The sequence below is a fragment of the Trichomycterus rosablanca genome, chromosome 5 (genome assembly GCF_030014385.1).
Source record: "Trichomycterus rosablanca isolate fTriRos1 chromosome 5, fTriRos1.hap1, whole genome shotgun sequence".
NCBI classification, from domain to species: domain Eukaryota; kingdom Metazoa; phylum Chordata; class Actinopteri; order Siluriformes; family Trichomycteridae; genus Trichomycterus; species Trichomycterus rosablanca.
Window position 1 is genome coordinate 50,644,478 of NC_085992.1, and position 20,216 is coordinate 50,664,693.

Below are 20,216 nucleotides of genomic sequence, written 5' to 3' on the forward strand. Positions count from 1 at the left end.
CAGCCAGCAGAGGTCATAATTGCACCAGTCATGAGAGAGAGAGATCCTGTCCGGCTTAGTCCCGCCCATTTCTAAACAACAGGCCAATCGTTGTTCATGTGGCCGCTCAGCCTTAGCCGGCAGGCAGAGCTGAGATTTGATACGATGTATTCGAGATCCAGCCTCTGGTTCCAGCATGTGTATTTACCGCTGCGCCACCTGAGTGGCCAAGAGGTCCATTTTTTGACTTACAGTGACTTACAAATGTGTTTTATTGTCTTTCGTTTTTAACCCTTTAATGGTTGGGTGTAAATACTTGGGTAAAAATAAGCTGTATTTTAATAATCTTGTTTGGGTCATATCTGCTGGTTGGTTGATGTATGATAAACTTAAAAATATTAGTAGACGACACTGTGGTTTTAAGTAAACAGCTTTTCTAACCTACATGTCAACTTGAAGCTAAAAGCTGAAAAGTCTTACATGAAAAGCTGCATTATTTTTGTGATCATCTCAACTGTTTGGTAGAGACTCATTAAAAATACTGTGTGCACTAGCAATTAATAAATAAAATTTATAAATATTAATAGTTTGTTGTTGGTTTAGTCCAAAGAATCTAAGTTATTTTCTTGGTGAGACCATTAAAATGTGAATTTGCCCATATTGTGTAAACGCCGATGCTTTGATGTTAATTATTGCACTCTTCTCAGACGCTTCAGTTTATAATGTTAATAATCTATTTTTTAATAAAGGTTGCATTTCTATGATTGTATTTTATAAATAATAAAGTTGATTAGATAACGCTGTGCTCGTCGAGCTTGATTCCTCTCGCACATCTCGGGGCGGCGGCTGAGAGAGTGAACGCACTGGTGGAGGTTTTACATTATGGGGTTAAAAGAGCAGGTGAAAGTGGGAGACCGGCGGAGAGGGATGCGACGCGAATGCGCGGCTCTGCAGCGGTGTGGTTTCCTGTCACATTTGGACTCACTTCCTGTTTGTGTTATTTCTGTCGTTCGAGCTCTCTGTCACACTAAAAATACTGCAGCTACTCGCAGCGCTCCCATCAGCAGCTTCTTTCACAAATCACTAATCTCACTCATTCATCCATTCTCTTATTTTTCACACAACATCAGTACATGACATTAATAAGCATGTTAATATGGAGTTAGTCGCTTATCAACTGTTATACCAGCTTCACATAGATGTTATAAATATAAGTAACAAACTATTTTTAGGCAGTTGTAGGGAAGTAGTAGCCTAAGTAGGTTAAGATACTGGACTAGTAATCAAAAGGTCACTGGTTCAAGCCCCACCACTGCCTGGCTGTCACTGTTGGGCCCCTGAGCAAGGCCCTAAACCCTCAATTGCTTAGACGATTTACACCGATCAGCCATAACATTAAAACCACCTCCTTGTTTCTACACTCCACTTACCCACTTACCATATAGAAACACTTTGTAGTTCTACAATCACTGACTGTAGTCCATCTGTTTCTCTACGTGCTTTGTTAGCCCCCTTTCATGCTGTTCTTCAATGGTCAGGACCCCCACAGGACCACCACAGAGCAGGTATTATTTAGGTGGTGGATGATTCTCAGCACTGCAACTACAGCAGCGCTGCTGTGTCTGATCCACTCATACCAGCACAACACACACTAACACACCACCACCATGTCAGCGTCACTGCAGTGCTGAGAATGATCCACCACCTAAATAATATCTGCTCTGTGGTGGTCCTGTGGGGGTCCTGACCATTGAAGAACAGCATGAAAGGGGGCTAACAAAGCATGTGGATAGAACGTCACTGCTCAGGGCTTTTGTAGTGGGTTTACATTTACATTCACAACATTTAGCTGGAGCTTTTATCCACCTGCAGGAGGCGAGTTCATATGCGGATCAGCTTTGTGTACATCTTGACCAATGCATTATTCCTCTACTCTGTGCAGACGCCATCAATCATAATTGCATCAGTTATGAGGTCCCTATGCTCCCGCCCTGTATGAACAACAGCCAAACATTGTTCATGTGGCTGCCCAGTCCAGTCGGATGGCAGAGCTGAGATTCAATACGATGTATTCGAAATCCCAGCTCTGGTGTGCTAGGGTGTTTTACCGCTGTGCCACCTGAGCGGTTGAAATCTGTTGTTTTTGCAATAACAGTCTGGACTGAATTACTTTACACACATAATGTTTTCCATTCATGACCATTACGGACAAGTAGTTACTGGTGACCCATGATTCATCAGTTCAAGTTCGATACCATCATGGCCAATTTTGTGTCTCCAGTTCACTTGACTTGCACGTCTTTGTACTGTGGGAGGAAACCGGAGCTCCTGGAGAAAACTCCACCTGGGAATCGAACCTAGGACCTTCTCACTATGAGGCGACAGTGCTACCCACTGACCAAATGCACCCTTTTATGACATGATAATGCTGAAAGTGTTGACCTTAGTGCCTCTTCAGTTAAATAAGCATTAGCAAGTTGGCACTGATGTTGTACGTATTTGTTAGCACTGTTAGCAATGTGTGCTAATAATTAAGAGAGGTGTCCACATACTCCTGGCCTTATTGTGTGTATGTGCATCATGGACAAAGCAGATTTTACATTATTGGTTCCAGTTATTCTGCTGATTTTAACAGCGACGTATCTGTAAAACTATTTCTTTCTTTGTGTGAATATTCGGAGTGGGTGGTTAGATGTGCGCCGTCTCTTCCTCCTCCTCCTCGTGTTAGAGAGGATTAGCTGTAGTTTAAATGAGGTTCAGGCTGAGAACAATGACATCTGACAACAGATTACATATCCAGATTATTTTAATCCTTCATCATCCATTTCTGTCAGGCACATCACACCGTCAGAACGATGCTGACCGACTGGGATTAACGTTAAATACACGTACAGCAGAGCTTATAACAGAGACTTTTATACTCGATAATGCTTCAGTATCATGCTGTAATACAAACCAGTTTTCATAACAGTTGGGACACTTTCTAAAGTTCTGCAATTACTGACTGTAGTCCATCTGTTTCTCTACATGCTTTGTTACCCCCCTTTTCATGCTGTTCTTTAATGGTCAGGACCCCCACAGGACCCCCACAGAGCAGGTATTATTTAGGTGATGGATCATTCTCAGCACTGCAGTGACACTGACATGGTGGTGGTGTGTTAGTGTGTGTTGTGCTGGTATGAGTTTTTAAATACTGTGTCCACTCACTGTCCACTCTATTAGACACTCCTACCTATTTGGTCCACCTTGTAGATGTAAAGTCAGAGACGATCGCTCATCTATTGAGTCATCAATAGATATCTGTTTGAGTCGGTCATCTTCATCAGTGGTCACAGGACGCTGCCCACGGGGCGCTGTTGGCTGGATATTTTTGGTTGGTGGACAATTCTCAGTCCAGCAGTGACAGTGAAGTGTTTAAAAAAACTCCAGCAGCGCTGCTGTGTCTGATCCACTCATACCAGCACAACACACACTAACACACCACCACCATGTCAGTGTCACTGCAGTGCTGAGAATCATCCACCACCTAAATAATACCTGCTCTGTGGGGGTCCTGTGGGGGTCGCAGGCTAAAAAAGCATTTAGAGAAACAGATGGACTACAGTCAGTAATTGTAGAACTACAAAGTGCTTCTATAGTGTAGAAACAAGGAGGTGGTTTTAATGCTATGGCTGACCACCGGTCCTGTAATTAAATTGAAAATCACATTTTAAACAGAATTAAAGACACTGGTGGGATTAAAGGTAAATCATCAGTATGAATTATTCTCTAGACAGAATAAACAGGGGAGGGATGACAGAGAACAAGAGGATTATTTATTGTTTTAAATGAATAAATAAATCTGCACTGTGCAAATCTGCAGAAGTGAGAGAGAGAGAGAGAGAGAGAGAGAGAGAGAGAGAGAGAGAGAGCAAGACGGTGGAAATAAAGTTAGACGACAATCATTCAAGCCCCAAAAGCTTTAGATCAGAATTGATTCTTAAATTCTGAAAGTGGGAAGCGAACTAAAGCACTTTGCTCTTTAATTACAGTTCATTGTAGTTAAATATGAATAATAAAAACTATCACAAAGAGAACTTTGGAGTCTGGATGCTGGACTACACCTCTGCTCTCTGGTTCACATCTATAAGAGGACAGACAGAGGTAAGGAGAACTTTAAGAAACACACGTACCAATCACTGTACGATTTGCTCTTCTATACATTTTGGAAACAGTTATGTCAGATGAAGGATATTCTGTACTGTGTTTTAGGGATGAAGTAATGGGTGTGATCAGTCTCTTTGTGGTGCGGTGCAGCTCTATTACTCTGGATCTGAGCCTCCTGTTTTGGTTTGTGATGCTCTGTAAGTTAAGTGTTGCCCCACACATACTGTGAGCCCCACTGCTGCCAGGTTGCCACTGCTGGACCCTTAACCCTTAATTGCTCAAATTGTAGACTGTAAGTCAAAATTGTAAGTCACTTTGGATTAAAGTGTCTGATGTCAGACAGGATGAACCTGAGATATTTCATGTTTTATCTGCTCAATTTCATTTAATTTATTAATAAACATCCATTCCTGCATTTCAGGCCTGCAACACGTTCCAAAAAAAGTTGGGACGGGGGCAATTTAGGGCTAGTAATGAGGTGAAAAAACTAAATAATGATGTGATTCCAAACAGGTGACTGTAATCATGGTTTGGTACAAAAGCAGAATCCAGGAAAGGCTGAGAGTCTCTGATGAGTAAAGATGATCAGAGGATCCAGTTTGTCCACAAATGTGTGAGAAAATGATTGAAATGTTTAAAAACAATGAACCTCAAAGAAAGATTGGAAGGGATTTGCATGTTCTCCCTCTACAGTGCAGAATATCATTAAACCATTCAAGGAATCAGGAGGAATTTCAGTGTGTAAAGGTTGAGGGTGCGAGCTTAATCTGAACACTCGTGATCTTCCATCCCTCAGACGGCGCCGCATCAAGAACCTCCACTCAACACTAGCTGATATAACCACATGGGTGAGGGATTAGTTTATCAAACCTTTATCGAGCTCTACAATACAGAGTTACTGCACTAATCATACTTAACACTTTACTGTGCAAAAAAGAAGCCTTATGGTAACCATGTCCAGAAGCGGCGGCGACTTCTCTGAGCTCGGAGGCATCTAGGATGGACCATCACACAGTGGAAACATGTATTGTGGTCAGATGAATTTGGAAAAAATGGACTCCGTGTGCTCCGGACCAAAGACGAAAAGGATCCAGACTGTTATCATCAACAGAACGAGACAAAATAAAAGCTGAAACATTAAATCCCTTGGTCTCCTCTGTGCCAAAACCTCTTTTAAGTGGTGAAAAGGAACAACAACATAAAAAGTGATAAATGCTTTACTGTCCCAACTATTTTTGGAATGTGTTGCAGGCCTGAAATGCAGGAATGGATGTTTATTAATAAGTGAAATGAAGTTGAGCAGATAAAAGATGAAATATCTCAGGTTCATCCTGTCTGACATCAAATAAAAGTCAAAGTCAATGTAAGAAACTCTGTGTGTTTTTATTATTTGCATTTTCCATGCCGTCCCAACTTTTTCTGATTTGGGGTTATAGGCAAGGCAAGGCAAGTTTATTTGTATAGCACCTTTCATACACAGTGGCAATTCAAAGTGCTTCACATAAGGAAAAATTAAAAGTATTAAAACATTCCTGAGATCTAGAACCTCAGAAAGACTTCTTGCAAACATTTAGTTACAATTAAGAACATGAAATTCAAACAAGAGAGATAAGCAATTAAGAACATGAAAACTAAAGGAAAATATAGTAAAATATACCCTACAATTTAGAGAATATAAAATTAAAACAAGCAACAAAGACTCATACAGTACTCTATAAAAAATTATTAAGAGCATGAAAAACTAAAAGAAATATGGTAAAATGAGGGTAATAGCAAAATAGTAAAATTTCGAGCTCAATCATAGGCACAAGAAAAAAGAAAAGTTTTTAACCTGGATTTAAAGATTTCTACATTTGCGGAACATCTAATATCTCCTGCAGTCTGTTCCAGTTATATGCAGCCCAACAGCTAAATGCTGCTTCACCATGTTTAGTTTGGACTCTGGGCTCAACTAGCTGACCTGAGTCCATGGATCTAAGAGATCTACTAGGTTTGTATTCTATAAACATTTCTGAGATGTATTCTGGGCCGAACCCATTCAGTGATTTATAGACCAGTAGCAGCACTTTAAATTCTATTCTGTAACTAACCGGAAGCCAGTGTAGAGATTTTAGAACTGGAGTGATGTGCTCAGTTCTCTTCGTCTTAGTTAAAACTCTAGCAGCAGCGTTCTGAATGAGCTGTAACTGTTTAATGGTCTTTTTGGGAAGTCCAGTTAAGAGACCATTACAATAGTCCACCCTACTGGAGATAAAAGCATTATACAATAATGAGTAAATATAAATGAAAACCGTTATGTAGCTCCCATATCAATACATGATGTAACATTCTCTGTACGTTCTCTTCACCTCCTCTAATCAAAGCCCACACCCAGCCTCCACCCTATCTCTCCCTCCCGGTTCAAATCTCTGTGCCCCCTCCATGGCGCTCTCTCCCTGTGTCCCAGGCCGATCTGGGGCCCCTCTTCACCAACTCCAGCCCTTTCTCCTTCACACAGTGCCTGCTGCTCATGCCTCCTGTAGGACACGACTCCAGACCAGTTCTCCGTGCTACGTTAGGACCGTACTCGGTCACACAGGTACCGAAGATGAGCTTTTAATCACCTGTAGTACTTTGTATTTTGTTGTTATAATAACAGCTCCTGACTTTTCCAGCTTAATCAATATTAATTGCATAAATAAGTTCAGTTACACTGTTTTTAAAACAGTAAATGATTTAAATTGTTGATAGTTGATGGCCGATTGTGGTTTTATACCTTTTCTTAAGGTTTGATTAGTCAATGCATATCACTGTTTATTGAAGGCCGGTTTCCTCCCACAGTCCGAAAACATGCAGTCGGGTTAATTGGAGACACTGAATTGCCCTAAAGGTGAATGGTTGTGTGTGTGTGTATGTGTGGCGCCCTGTCCAGTATGTTACTGTGTGCCTTTCACCCATTGAAAAGCTGGGATAGGCTCCGTGCACCACACGATTTTGGTCTTGATTTTCTCGCCACCTTGGAGGCAAATTGGCGGATTCGAATCTCAGGGTTCAGATATTGGCTCTCAGTTGCTATGTGGGAATTGCCAAATGATAGTTCAAGTTCGATTTTGGTTTCATCAGACCAGAAAATCTTATTTCTCATGGATTGAGAGTCCTCTAGGTGCCTTTTGGCAAACTCCAAGCGGGCTGTCATGTGCCTTTTACTGAGGAGTGGCTTCAGTCTGGCCACTCTACCATACAGGCGTGATTTGTGGAGTGCTGCCTGGACGGTTGATCTTCTGATAGGTTCTCCCATCTCCACAAGGATACGCTGGAGCTGTTTCAGAGTGACCCTCGGTTTCCTGCTCACCTCCCCGATCGCTCAATTTGGCCGGGCGTCCAGGACTAGGAAGACTTTTGGTGGTTCCAAACTTCTTCCATTTACAAATGATGGTGACCACCGTGCTCTTTAGGACCTGTAAAGCTGCAGCAGTTGTTCTGTACCCTTCTCCAGATTTATGCCCTGACACAATCCTGTTTCTGAGGTCTGCAGATGATTCCTTTGACCCCATGGCTTGGAGTTTGCTCTGATATGCACTGTCAACTGTGGGACCTTATATAGGCAGGTGTTGGCGATCCTCAATCATGTCCAATCAGTTGAATTTAGCACAGGTGGACTCCAGTTAAATTGTAGAAACATCTCAAGCAGTATCAGTGAAAACAAAATGCACCTCAGCTCACTTTTGGGTGTCATATAAAAGGGTGTCAGACTTATGTACATATGATATTTTACAAATGTCTAAAAACCTGCTTTCACTTTGTCATTGTGGCTATTTTGTGTAGAATTTAGTGACAAAAATGAACTTAGTCTATTATAGAATGAGTCTGTAATGTAATAAAACGTGGAGAGGGTGAAAGGGGTGTGCAGACTTGGCTGTATAAGCTTTTATTAAAATTACTATAACACTTTTACGTCTCCAGCTTGTCTCTGAGGCCATCGCTCCTCTGTCTGCACCTCTTGTGGCGGTCCTGCTCTCTAAAACGATGGTGAGAGAACGGGAGTCTAAACAAGAAGCGAGAGCGAAGGTGCGAGTGCTGTTTTACATAAGGGGCGACACGAGAAGTGGACGATGTGTGACCCTTCATGCTTTCAAGCAGACCGAGGAGCACAAATCATCTTGCATCACTCAGGTACTACGATTCTGTATGGTATTACGATTCTCTGATTGTTTTTTATGTTCTAATGTTTTTCTTTGGTGCCGTCTCTGCTCAAAGCCTCCTCTCGGACTGTGCGTGGTTTCCATGATGTTACCCAGCGACTGGTTCAAGCCCGATGGGTCCGTCCAGCTGGATCAGGACCAAAGCTTCAGACATCACCAGGACAGAATCCGATCTCGCACCCACGGTCCATGGTGGAAAAACATCCCTGAGTCTCTAAGGGCCAAACCTGAAATCAGTCGTGATAAGATTCAGCTCTACTCCTCCTCCTCCTCTTCATTTGGGATTGTGACCAATCCTGAAAACTCGCCGAGTAGATGTGTGGGTGACAGATCTGAGCAGTCACAGAGAAATCTGTATTATATTGGTTCGCTGCCGCTTTCGGATCAAGCAGCCAGAGACGACAGGACAGAAAAAGAATTTTCCTGCTCAGGGGAGCTACAAGAGGATGAGATATGGTTGAATCCCAATGTGCTGATGTACTATAACAGTGGGCCAGTGCGAGCTGGACAACCAGTCGGAGTGACATTAAATCTAAGGGCCAATTTTAGTGCGGATTTTTTCATTGTGAGGTAAAATTAATGATCTTATATTAAGTGAATAAGTAATTAGAAATCCAGCCAATGTTATGATGCTATTTACTTTTATTTATTTTTTGTTCAGACTTCGAGTGAAGAAACGATTACTGTCAGTGCAAGCCCAGCCTACCATGAGCGCTGACCAGTGGACCGTCAAAGTGAGGACAACGTCAGGGTCCAAACACAACACGTTTTCCATAATCTGTCACAGAACTGGTACAATTCTGGAACAAACTGGGTAGGATTTTGTATTAATCGTCTCAGCACCAAAACTCCAAAAGCTCTTCCTTGGCTAAATATGTACCTCACCTACATATGTGTGTAATGGACGCTGATATGAGATATAAAACAAGTTATTCATGTGCTACTCTATACTCTAATATAGACACTGATCAGCCGTAACAATTACTGACTGTAGTCCATCTGTTTCTCTACATGCTTTGTTAGCACCCTTTTACTCTGTTCTTCAATGATCAGGACCCCCACAGAGCAGGTATTATTTAGGTGGTGGATCATTCTCAGCACTGCAGTGACACTGACATGGTGGTGGTGTGTTAGTGTGTGTTGTGCTGGTTGAGTTTTTAAATATCGTGTCCACTCACTGTCCACTCTATTAGACACTCCTACCTAGTTGGTCCACCATGTAGATGTAAAGTCAGTGGTCACATCAGTTTATCAGTGGTCACAGGACGCTGCCCACGGGGCGCTGTTGGCTGGATATTTTTGGTTGGTGGACTATTCTCAGTCCAGCAGTGACAGTGAGGTGTTTAAAAACTCCATCAGCGCTGCTGTGTCTGATCCACTCATACCAGCACAACACACACTAACACACCACCACCATGTCAGTGTCACTGCAGTGCTGAGAATCATCCACCACCTAAATAATACCTGCTCTGTGGGGGTCCTGTGGGGGTCCTGACCATTGAAGAACAGCATAAAAGGGGGGTAACAAAGCATGTAGAGAAACAGATGGACTACAGTCAGTAATTGTAGAACAACAAAGTGCTTCTATATGGTAGGTGTTATGGTTGATCGGTGTATATTATGTGTATAATATATAACCTCACCACACCTCACTATGGTGTGATGCTATGGAGCTATAGTGTCAGTAAGAATCTTTTTTTTCTGTTTATTCCTTTATGTACTCGTTTAGCACTTCAGTACTGCGGCAGGTGGCTTGCCTCTCAGTTCAGTGCTTACGCAGAAGCTTCGGAGTCGCTATGACTGTCGCAGTTAACTGGTGGGTGGAGTACACCATGCAGGACAGACTGGTTTCTCTACATGGGCCAGTTACGACTCTTTTCTCTTTTACGGACAGAGACGTAGTGGGTATAGCACCCATTACAGGGGTGAGTGACCTGTGCAGCATGCTGGGTAAAATAATGAGTGTACGCTGGATTACAGGCATACAGTCATGTGCAAAGGTTTGGACTTCCAGGTCAAATTCCATGTTCTAAGCGAAAATAAGTCAACATTTTACTGCACTTTTACGTACACGTTTACTGAATGTAACATATTAAAAAGACATAAAATGTGGCATGAGCAAACATGATGGCATATTTAATATTTTTCTTTTTTATTTGCTGAATTTATCATATTTGAAGCTGTCCCCAACCTTTTTTGCACCACAGACCGGTTTCATATAAGATATAACTTCACGGACTGGCGGAGGCGAGAGGATTTAATACAGAGTAACTACAGAGTGGAAAATCAGTGTGAATCCTGAGCTTTTTAAGCTGCAACGAGACGCTGCTCCCACCTAGTGGTGATTGGGAACAATAACACCTGAAGAGTTTTGGAAATGTAATTGCTCTTGTAGCTCTAATTATTTATTCTTTCTGTGCAGCCCGGTAATTAATGACCCATGGGCCGGTAAAAAATTTAAAGACAAAGATCAAGTATTTAAGAAATTTCTCTTTAAAAACATAAAAAAGATCAAGTATTACTTAACAGTATAAAATAATAATAGTATAAAAAATAGTGAATAGTATAAAAAAGATCCCATATTTAATATTTGTTTTTTAACTTTAAAAGAAAAAGATTCAGTATTTAACAAAGGTTTTGTTTTGTTTGTACACCACAAACAAAACAAAACCTTTGTTAAATACTGAATCTTTTTCTTTTTAACAAAAAAATCAAGTAAACAACAAATGTTTATTATTTTTTTTTTTTAAACAATGATTTCAATTATTAAAAATATGCTGCTTATCAAATTGACACTTGGGGTTAATTTCACTAATCACATACACACCGTAGCATATTTTTAATAATTGAAATCATTGTTTAAAAAAAAACAAAAAAAAACATTTGTTGTTTACTTGATTTTTTTGTTAGAAGTAGTTTGTTTCTATGCAAAACATAGAATAAATTAGGAAGGGGGAGGGGGGTGAATACTTTTTCACATCACTGTGGATCTGACTGTGGCCAGGCCTGGAGAGTCCACGGTAAGAAACAAGTGCCGTTCTTGAGGTTTTTAACTATTATTTTAACAGTAACAACAATAATGTTGTGTTAAGTGACATTGTTAAAAGTAAAACTGATTGTTTTTGAAGGCCTGTATTATTATTCATACATCAACAGAGTAACACCATAATTAACACAGCCATCTTGACCGGCCAACCAGTTTCCCTCCACGTTCTTGTACTGGGAGTTGGGCAGGATGGGAAGGTAACAGATATTACTATGGCGGTGAAGTGCCAATCGGCCAGTGAAGACATTGTGAAGGTAAAGTGAATTTTATTATTAATTATTACTTTAAATGTTATTATGTGAGTGTTAGCCAAAACATTAGAACCATCCGCTAAAAGTACTAATGGCAACAGCTACTGTAAGAATGATGGATGTTACAGTCAGAGATATATAAGATGTTGGGATGGTGATGATGATGGTAGTGTGGTATGTGTGTGAATGCAGCATTATGAAGCATTATAAAGACCTGAGTAACTTGATAGGAGCAAAACCACCATGGCCGTACGACTGGGTCCAAATATCCTAAAGCAGCAAGAGACGCTCATGGCCAGTCATGGACAAACCACATACAGGGCGCCGACCAGCCAAGACTCATAATGAATTTCTTGTGTTCTATCATGGTGCTGTTTCTTCTCAGGTGTCGAGCGATTGCTCTGCTGTTTTCGTCGATGGGACCGAGTCGGTGGCAGGCGGTACCTGTGCAGTGGTGGAGTTTTCTTTAGGAAGGCTTAGCAACTCTTTATGTCTGACGGTTTGGGCTCCAGTTGTTCCTCTCCGAATATCTCTGTCCGACCCCGTCCTAAGCCCTATCAGTGGCTGGAGCTACTACACAAGCAGCAGGTAAAATCAGCCAGCTGAAAGTACCCCTACATCCAAATTTGATGTTTAGTGAGTTAGTAAACTGTGAAACACTTGTGTCATTTCAGTACAGTACAGGGCCTAATGTATGTAGACACCAGAGATGTCATCATGTATATGTTTGTTGGTGTTTTTCCTCTTCATTATTTTAGATGTTCTCCGGTCTATCAGCGGTCCAACATACAGGTTCTAGCACAGTTCAGCGCCCAACCACTAGGTCACAGAGGAGAGCCGACGTTTATGCTCGGATCAGCTGATCTGTTTGTAGATGTGACAGACCTGGTGCGTGATTGGTTAAGGGTAGAGAACCCCCGTGTTGCAGCACTTTATCAGCAAAGTTATCTGATGGGATTGGAGCCTGGAGTTACGTCACTAAACGTAAGATTCTGAATAAACGAGTGATAATGTTTCACTAAATATAATCACGTGGTTTCAAATGTTCAAATCTTTTTAAATAACTGATCATATATGTTAACTTGTTATTGTTAAGAATCTCGCAGTAAAAACTGATTCTTGGAGTATTGATGACCCAGATCAGGGGCGTCAAACTCAGCATCAGCACTATGGTGGCCCTCAAAGGGCCGATTGTAACGTGTCCTGATTGAAGTCTGCATTTTAATTCTTGGACAATTTGTTGTATTTCTTAGAGGCTAAATTTAGCACACTAAATTTAAATTTCTTTTTGAAGAATTATTGGGATTATTTGTAGATATTCCTCAACATCAACCCGCCTCAGTTAAACGCTGGTGTGGAAACACTGCCATCTAGTGGCGGTCACTTCACGAGTCCCAAAATCAACATTCATTGTAGGAGATGCAGTTTATGTAGGATTTTACAGAGTATTTTAAGACAATCGCACGTCTTTTAAGCTCTCACGGGCCACATAAAATGACCTCGCGGGCCTTGAGTTTGACACATGTGACCTAGGGTCAGTCTCAAAACCTAGTAAGCTGTCATCAAACTTTAGAATCAGATTATTGCGACGCTCTAATTACGACTCTCCCCACTCACCGGCGCAGTTTTAGCTAACTAAGCTAACAGAGTTAGCCTCAGGTCATTCAAACCAGCGAGCTGAGGCGATATAACCCGCTAGCATGGCTGCTAACATCCACGTGTAATTTTCAGTAATTTTCTAGCAGCTAATCTAGCTAGACTTGTGCTAATGTTACCAGTCAGTAAGTTTTTTTTTGAAGATGGAATGACAAGCTTTAAATTTTGGCATGTTTATTCGCTTTTTTATTCGCACTTTGAACTGCTGCTGTATGAAATGTGCTATAGAAAAAAAATATTATTATTATTACTCTTATTATTTGCAGAGCTCCATACGAATAATCAGCTTAACGAGCCCGAGGCTCATAAAGAAAAAGTTGTAGTCTCAGTCTGGAGTTGATATTGCAGGACTTTTTTTTAATTATTGGTCTGAATGAACCTACTAAAGCATTTTGAATTCACAGAGCAGTTGTGTACTTCTGTTTCCCTTCACTTCTTCTTTCTCAGGTGATATCGAGTCAGTGGGATGGCGTGCTTGGCAGTGCCCGTGTAATTGTGACCTCTGAACCTGTAGCTCCTTCTGACCTTTCAGTTCAGTTAGTGGGCGGTCTCGGTCTGTCAGTCATCGCAAGTCCTTCCCATCCGTCGGTCATCACAGCGGCTGTGACATCTCATAACACGCTTTATAACCACGGCCAGGTAAGAACTTCTGAGTTACAGAATGTGACGTTTTTGTTTTTTTGTTATGTGTTGCTTTTGGTGGGCTTAGCCCTGTGTTCATTGCTAGTCTTTTGGGAGTAGACTTCTGCTCCACCCGTTCCATAAAATTGCTCACCTGTACTTTCTTACTGTCCAACAGGAAGCCGCTATCAGTATCTGGCTACAGTTCAGTGACGACTCTGCCGTACCGCTCTCGGCATTCGGCAGCGTCCCTTTCTCTCCACGTCTGTCCTCACTGGCTGAATCTGTGGTTGCCGTATCATCCCAGCGTGTCCTAGCACGAGGTGATGGTGGAGGCCCTCTTGTGAAAGCAGAGCTTCTGGTTTCCACCTGTGATGCAGGTGGAACTAAACGACTGGCCAAAGGATCAGGCTGGATACGAGTGAACCTTGATTCAGACCTCTGGTCACCAAGCAGTGAAGATTCGAACTTTGAGATCACCGATACGCCTGATACTCTCGTGGACCAATATTATACATTTGGATATGAACGGGCAACCCTGGGTTTCACTAACGACTACGATTTCAATACAGACAATGAGATTAATGGCAGGAATGACTTGGAAAGAGCAGCATCGACGTCCACTTATAAAGAAACCGCAGTGTATTTCTCTCCTGAGATGGAAAAGGAAAATGCAGGTGAAAAAACTGATCATCAGGAGCCAGGGTTGGGTGTCGGAGCTGTCTGTGCTCTAGTCTGTCTGTCTGCACTACTGTTTTTGGTAAACTTTGTGCCATGTGCACTGAGAAAAAGACAACAAGTGAGGAAACAGAAGATAGAAGACGACGGCTGCACCGGAGAAGAGAAAGAGAATAAGAACAGATATTATCAACAAGACAGGAGACGGTAAAGAGAACTGATCACAATAGAGAGTGAATAATTAAGAAATATGCATCTTATTTCATCTTAAAGGTTTTACTGTTGCCATTATGCATCTGTCTGTGTTGCTTTAAAATAGTACAACCTAAAATGCACCCAAATTATTTCTTGAATGTGGTTTTGAATTATGTTTGCCTGATCTACTTTATCATAAAAAGAAAACATTACAAACGAGCATCATAATGAGTACTATAGATGGTTAAAACTTATAAACAACTACTGTGGTGTATAACGTGACACTCGTCAAATATGAAATATAATAATCATGAAAATATTATCAGTACAGGAAACCCATAGATACGAACGGTTTACAATACAAACATTTTGTGTTACGAACGATCTTCTTCAACTTAACGTATGAGCAAATTTCGGATTACGAACAGAAATTTGCGAACCATGTGACGTCATGAACAAGTTGATTCTATACTGTCTCTCTCTATAAATATATATACACAGTGAGCAAACATTTGGACAGCGGACTGTGTTTTTCCGGTGTTTTCTATATAGTTTGTAAAATTTAATATTAAAATGCCCCCAGAGAAGGTGCAGAGGAAGCGCAGTGGTGAGAAAATGAACAAATCTATTATTTGTTGTTGTTTAATTACTCCTGCCAGTAGGTGTCACTGTGTATCAGACAGAGGGGACAGTGAGTGAGAGAGAAGAAGGAATTCGACTCAGTAAAGTATTCTTTCTTTCACCAAATTACACCTACAAAATACAACACTACTGAAATAAAGAAGGAAATAATAGAGAAATATGAGAGTTATTGTTGTTTCTGGTAGATACATTTTATATAAAAGAAGGAAATGTATTATGGTGTATGATACAGCACACGTGCTGTACTGAAATGTGATGTGTGTTTATGTACAGTACTACTGTGTATTGTTATTTATTATAGTTTATTACAGTATTATGTACTCTATAATTTAAGATTAAGGGAAAATATACGTGTATTTATAACAAAAAAGAGCATTTAAGACATTAGAGAGGTTAGGGGTAAGGGGGGGGGGTTGGAAGGTCTGGCACAGATTAATTCTATTTACATTATTTCTTATTGGAAAAATAGGTTTAACTAACGAACATTTTGACTTAAGAACAGAACTTCAGAACCAATTACATTCGTAAGTCTACGTAAGGGTCTACTGTATATTATACTGGACAATCCATCACACCCCCTCCATGACCCTATAGTCAGACAGCGGAGCACCTTCAGTAACAGACTCATTCAGCTTCGCTGTAAGAAGGAACGATACAGGAAATCGTTTGTACCAACAGCGATCTCACTGTATAACTCATCCCCACTATGCCGGGACATCATCGCTCACTGAGTTAATACCAGGACTATCAGGACAGAATCATGCAGATCAAGCATGATCTGTCACTCTGTTTATGTTTATGTCATTGCACATCTCTGGACATTTAATGCTAAAACACTTTTGTAATTGTTCTATTCTATTACATATTGCATATATATTTATTCCTACCAACATTGTACTGCAATACTTACTTAATATTTCTTACAAAACGGAAAGTTCCGGTCCTAAAATCTGATTGGCTGAGCCGCGTTCGAAGCCGTTGTAAAATCCCCGATATACGCACACCTGTGACCACCTCACATCATTCCATATTAATACGCCACTGAAAAGAACAAGTACAAACTTGGTTGAACACTATTTTAAGTCATGTACTATACATGGAAATGTCCAGATTAATATAAACAGTAATCCTGATCATTAAGCGAGTGTTTCGTCCAACAAATAGTGTAATAGTGTTTGTGGAGGAATGTTTATTGCGAATGTTATGTTCGCCCTCATGTTGCCTAGCAACACTGTTAACAGACTACCTGATTTCGCGGAAGAATGCTTTTTGTAAGTGTTTTTTGTAAATAAAAACATTTATAAATTGAACATTGTTGTACTTTATTATATTTTATGTTGACCGCCATTTTATAAAAGCAATAAGCCACTCGAGACCGTGCGTTACTGCTATGATTTTATCACGGGGAAAGACGTTTTAGGCGCTCCGCTTCGCGTCGTGCCAAAACAACCTTCCCCGTGATAAAATCGCAGTAACGCACGCTCTCTTGTGGCTTATTGCTGTATTATGCACCTTGAGCCTATTTAATTAATAATTTTTAACTGAGTCTTTTGTTTACTCAATACTTTTTTCTATGGTACCTTGAGCTGTTGTAATACTTGACTTTCCCCTCTGGTATTAATAAAGTGATTATCTATCTGTCTGTCTGTCTATCTATCTATCTATCTATCTATTGTAATGTAATATAAAGTGTTTGGAGTTGAAAACAGTTAGCAGAGGATGGTTTCGATCCATCGACCTCTGGGTTATGGGCCCAGCACGCTTCCGCTGCGCCACTCTGCTTCCTCTTAAGTGTGGAAAAATCTCTGTACAAAAGAACTCCAGCACAGAAGAACTCCCTGCTTTGGAATAACTGTTGTGTTTTGAAATTGTTTACTTCTTACCACACTCGGTACACACTGTATACTGCACACGATCGTATCGAGGTTTCACTTCTGGAACGTCTGAGTACTGTAACATGGCCGGGTGTTCTGTCGATTTATCCTACCCATCGATTTGTCCTACCGAGCATGCGCACATCGGTTTTGACTCGTTGCGGGGAACGCCTATAATTCTGTGCTACCTTTGCCTAATTTATTTGTTCTAGCGGTTAGTAACGTATGGTTTCGTTTTAATTCTTTAAAAAGTTTAAAGTTTAAGTGTATGTAATGCTGTTATTATGTGACTTAAAAAAAAAAGCTATATAAAAATATTCAAAGTGCTTCAATGAGCTGTACTTGATTGATTACAGTTAAATAACTGTGTATCTTAATAATGCTGTGTGTTAACGTTGTATTTAACCACGTTTATACATGCCTTTGGTAATTTTAGATGCGTTTTTCATACATCTAGAAAAGCCAATCATTTTTAAATAACCATCTGCGACCTTAACATTATGACAACACAAAATGTATTAGGTTATTTTTCAGTTTTGTGCTTTATTAGCAGTTCAATATGTACAGTAACGGTTGTTTGAAGTTAAAGTTGAGTTTAAAGTGAATTACTGAATGAATATGTTGAGCATTTATTACGTTTTTTATGTACTCAGTTATTTGTATATGTACAACTATTTTTTGCTGCTCCCCTGTCAGTTTAGTTCTAATTATTTGAGATTAAGATGTTCTTCGGGTTAGAATATTATTTATTACAAAATCAAAATGTACATACATCATACACACATACACACATATATATATATATACATATATACATACATATATATACATATAATACTCACTACATAGCCAACTCTACATATACACACTACATAGCCAAAAGAACTCGCTTGTAGTTCTACAATTACTGACTGTAGTCCATCTGTTTCTCTGCATGCTTTGTTAGCTCCCTTCATGCTGTTCTTCAATGGTCAGGACCCCCACAGAGCAGGTATTATTTAGGTGGTGGATCATTCTCAGCACTGCAGGGACACTGACATGGTGGTGGTGTGTTATTGTGTGTTGTGATGGTATGAGTGGATCAGAAACAGCAGTGCTGCTGGAGTTTTAAAATACCGTGTCCACTCACTGTCCACTCTATTAGACACTCCTACCTAGTTGGTCCACCTTGTAGATGTAAAGTCAGAGACGATCGCTCATCTATTGCTGCTGTTTGAGTCGGTCATCTTCTAGACCTTCATCAGTGGTCACAGGACACTGCCCACAGGGTGCTGTAGGCTGGATATTTTTGGTTGGTGGACCAATCTCAGTCCAGCAGTGATGTGTTTAAAAACTCAGCACTGCTGTGTCTGATCCATTCATACCAGCACAACACACACTAACACACCACCACCATGTCAGTGTCACTGCAGTGCTGAGAATGATCCACCACCCAAATAATACCTGCTCTGTAGTGGTCCTGTGGGGGGTCTGACCACTGAAGAACAGGGTGAAAGCAGGTTAAAAAGTATGTAGAGAAACAGATGAACTACAGTCAGTAATTTTAGAACTACAGAGTGCTTCTATATGGTAAGTTTTTCAGGATGAACTCAAGTTCATATGCATGTATAAATAGCTGGAGGTAATATTGTTATTGAACATTTTAAACTAGTTAGAATTTTGCTAAACCAGATTTTGCCACTGTCTCCATTAATTAATAGGAATTATAAAGCCAAGTGAACTTCATGACAGCAGGGCTGAGTGGTGATTTAAGACAATGCAGAGGATTACTGCATAAGTTGCTCCATGCTGCAAGACAGAGCTGACAAGAGCATGATTGAAATGATAGATATTTAGAGCAGCTATATTATACAGATATACAGATATATTTTATCTAATTTTACCTTTATTATTAAAAAGTTATTGTGAACATTATTTACTGATTTGTACAGCATTGTTACCTGTTTTACTCAGGTGCAGTGTGACAGTAGATGGGTACATTTTAATGTGCAGAATATAACAAATCACACCCAAAATACATATGTAAAAAATGTAGACACTCATCCACCAGAGACTCAGGATGTGGTGTTGTTAATAAACTAGTTTAAAAATTACACAATTATTTGAGATGTATGGGCTGTATAGTGGCTTTGTTGATTCACAGCAAGAAGGTCCTGGGCTCCATTTACAGGTGGATTCTTTCTGTGAGGAGTTTGCATGTTCTCCCCATGTGTATGTGGGTTTTTTTTTCCGGGTGCTCTAGTTTTCTCCCACAGTCCAAAGACATGCAAGTGAGGTAAATTGAAGATACAAAACTGTCTCTGACTGTGTTTGATATTAAATGTGTGAACTAATAAATCTTGTGTAATGAGTAACTACCTGCCCTGTCATGAATGTAACCATGATGTTAAAATCCTAATAAATAAATTAAAAATTAAGATAAATGTCTGAGAGGCAGGTCAATAAATCAAGTGTGCTACCTATCATTTGTAATAAAATATAAGCCCATCGAGATGTGCTACCACTATTTATAAGACATAGATCTATCGAGATGCGCTGTCTATTGTTTATAATCATATACATACCTATCGAGATGTCCTACCTATTGTTTATAATAAGATACATACCTATCGAGATGTCCTACCTATTGTTTATAATAAGATATAGAGCTATCGAGATGTGCTACCTATAGTTTATAATAAGATAAACATAATTTTAATAAGAATAGATCGATAAAACTTAAGTATTTACTACAGGAATACATTTCGATAGGGTAGGACAAATCGACAGAACACCGGACGACTCATCCGGGTCCTTTGCATACTTAAAACATATGTTTGGTCGCATATTGTATTACTGTGTGCTTATTTTTGATTTGTATAAATTAAATGCAACTACAAAAATACTGTTACGTCAAATAAGAAGTAGAAAACTGCGTAGGTAATGACAATAAAGACAAAAACATTTG

General features: G+C 40.1%; 1 protein-coding gene across 1 annotated transcript; it reads left to right on the forward strand.

The window, feature by feature from the left end:
- The first annotated feature begins 4,240 nt into the window (after positions 1-4,240).
- Positions 4,241-14,910, forward strand: tmem132a (transmembrane protein 132A). Its single transcript, XM_062995346.1, has 11 exons — positions 4,241-4,322; positions 6,489-6,703; positions 8,068-8,277; positions 8,362-8,876; positions 8,968-9,120; positions 10,036-10,231; positions 11,463-11,606; positions 11,989-12,191; positions 12,362-12,587; positions 13,707-13,898; positions 14,059-14,910. Exons 1-11 carry the CDS (start codon positions 4,241-4,243, stop codon positions 14,767-14,769), a joined length of 2,847 nt encoding a protein of 948 aa, XP_062851416.1. The 3' UTR covers positions 14,770-14,910.
- The last annotated feature ends 5,306 nt before the right edge of the window (positions 14,911-20,216 follow it).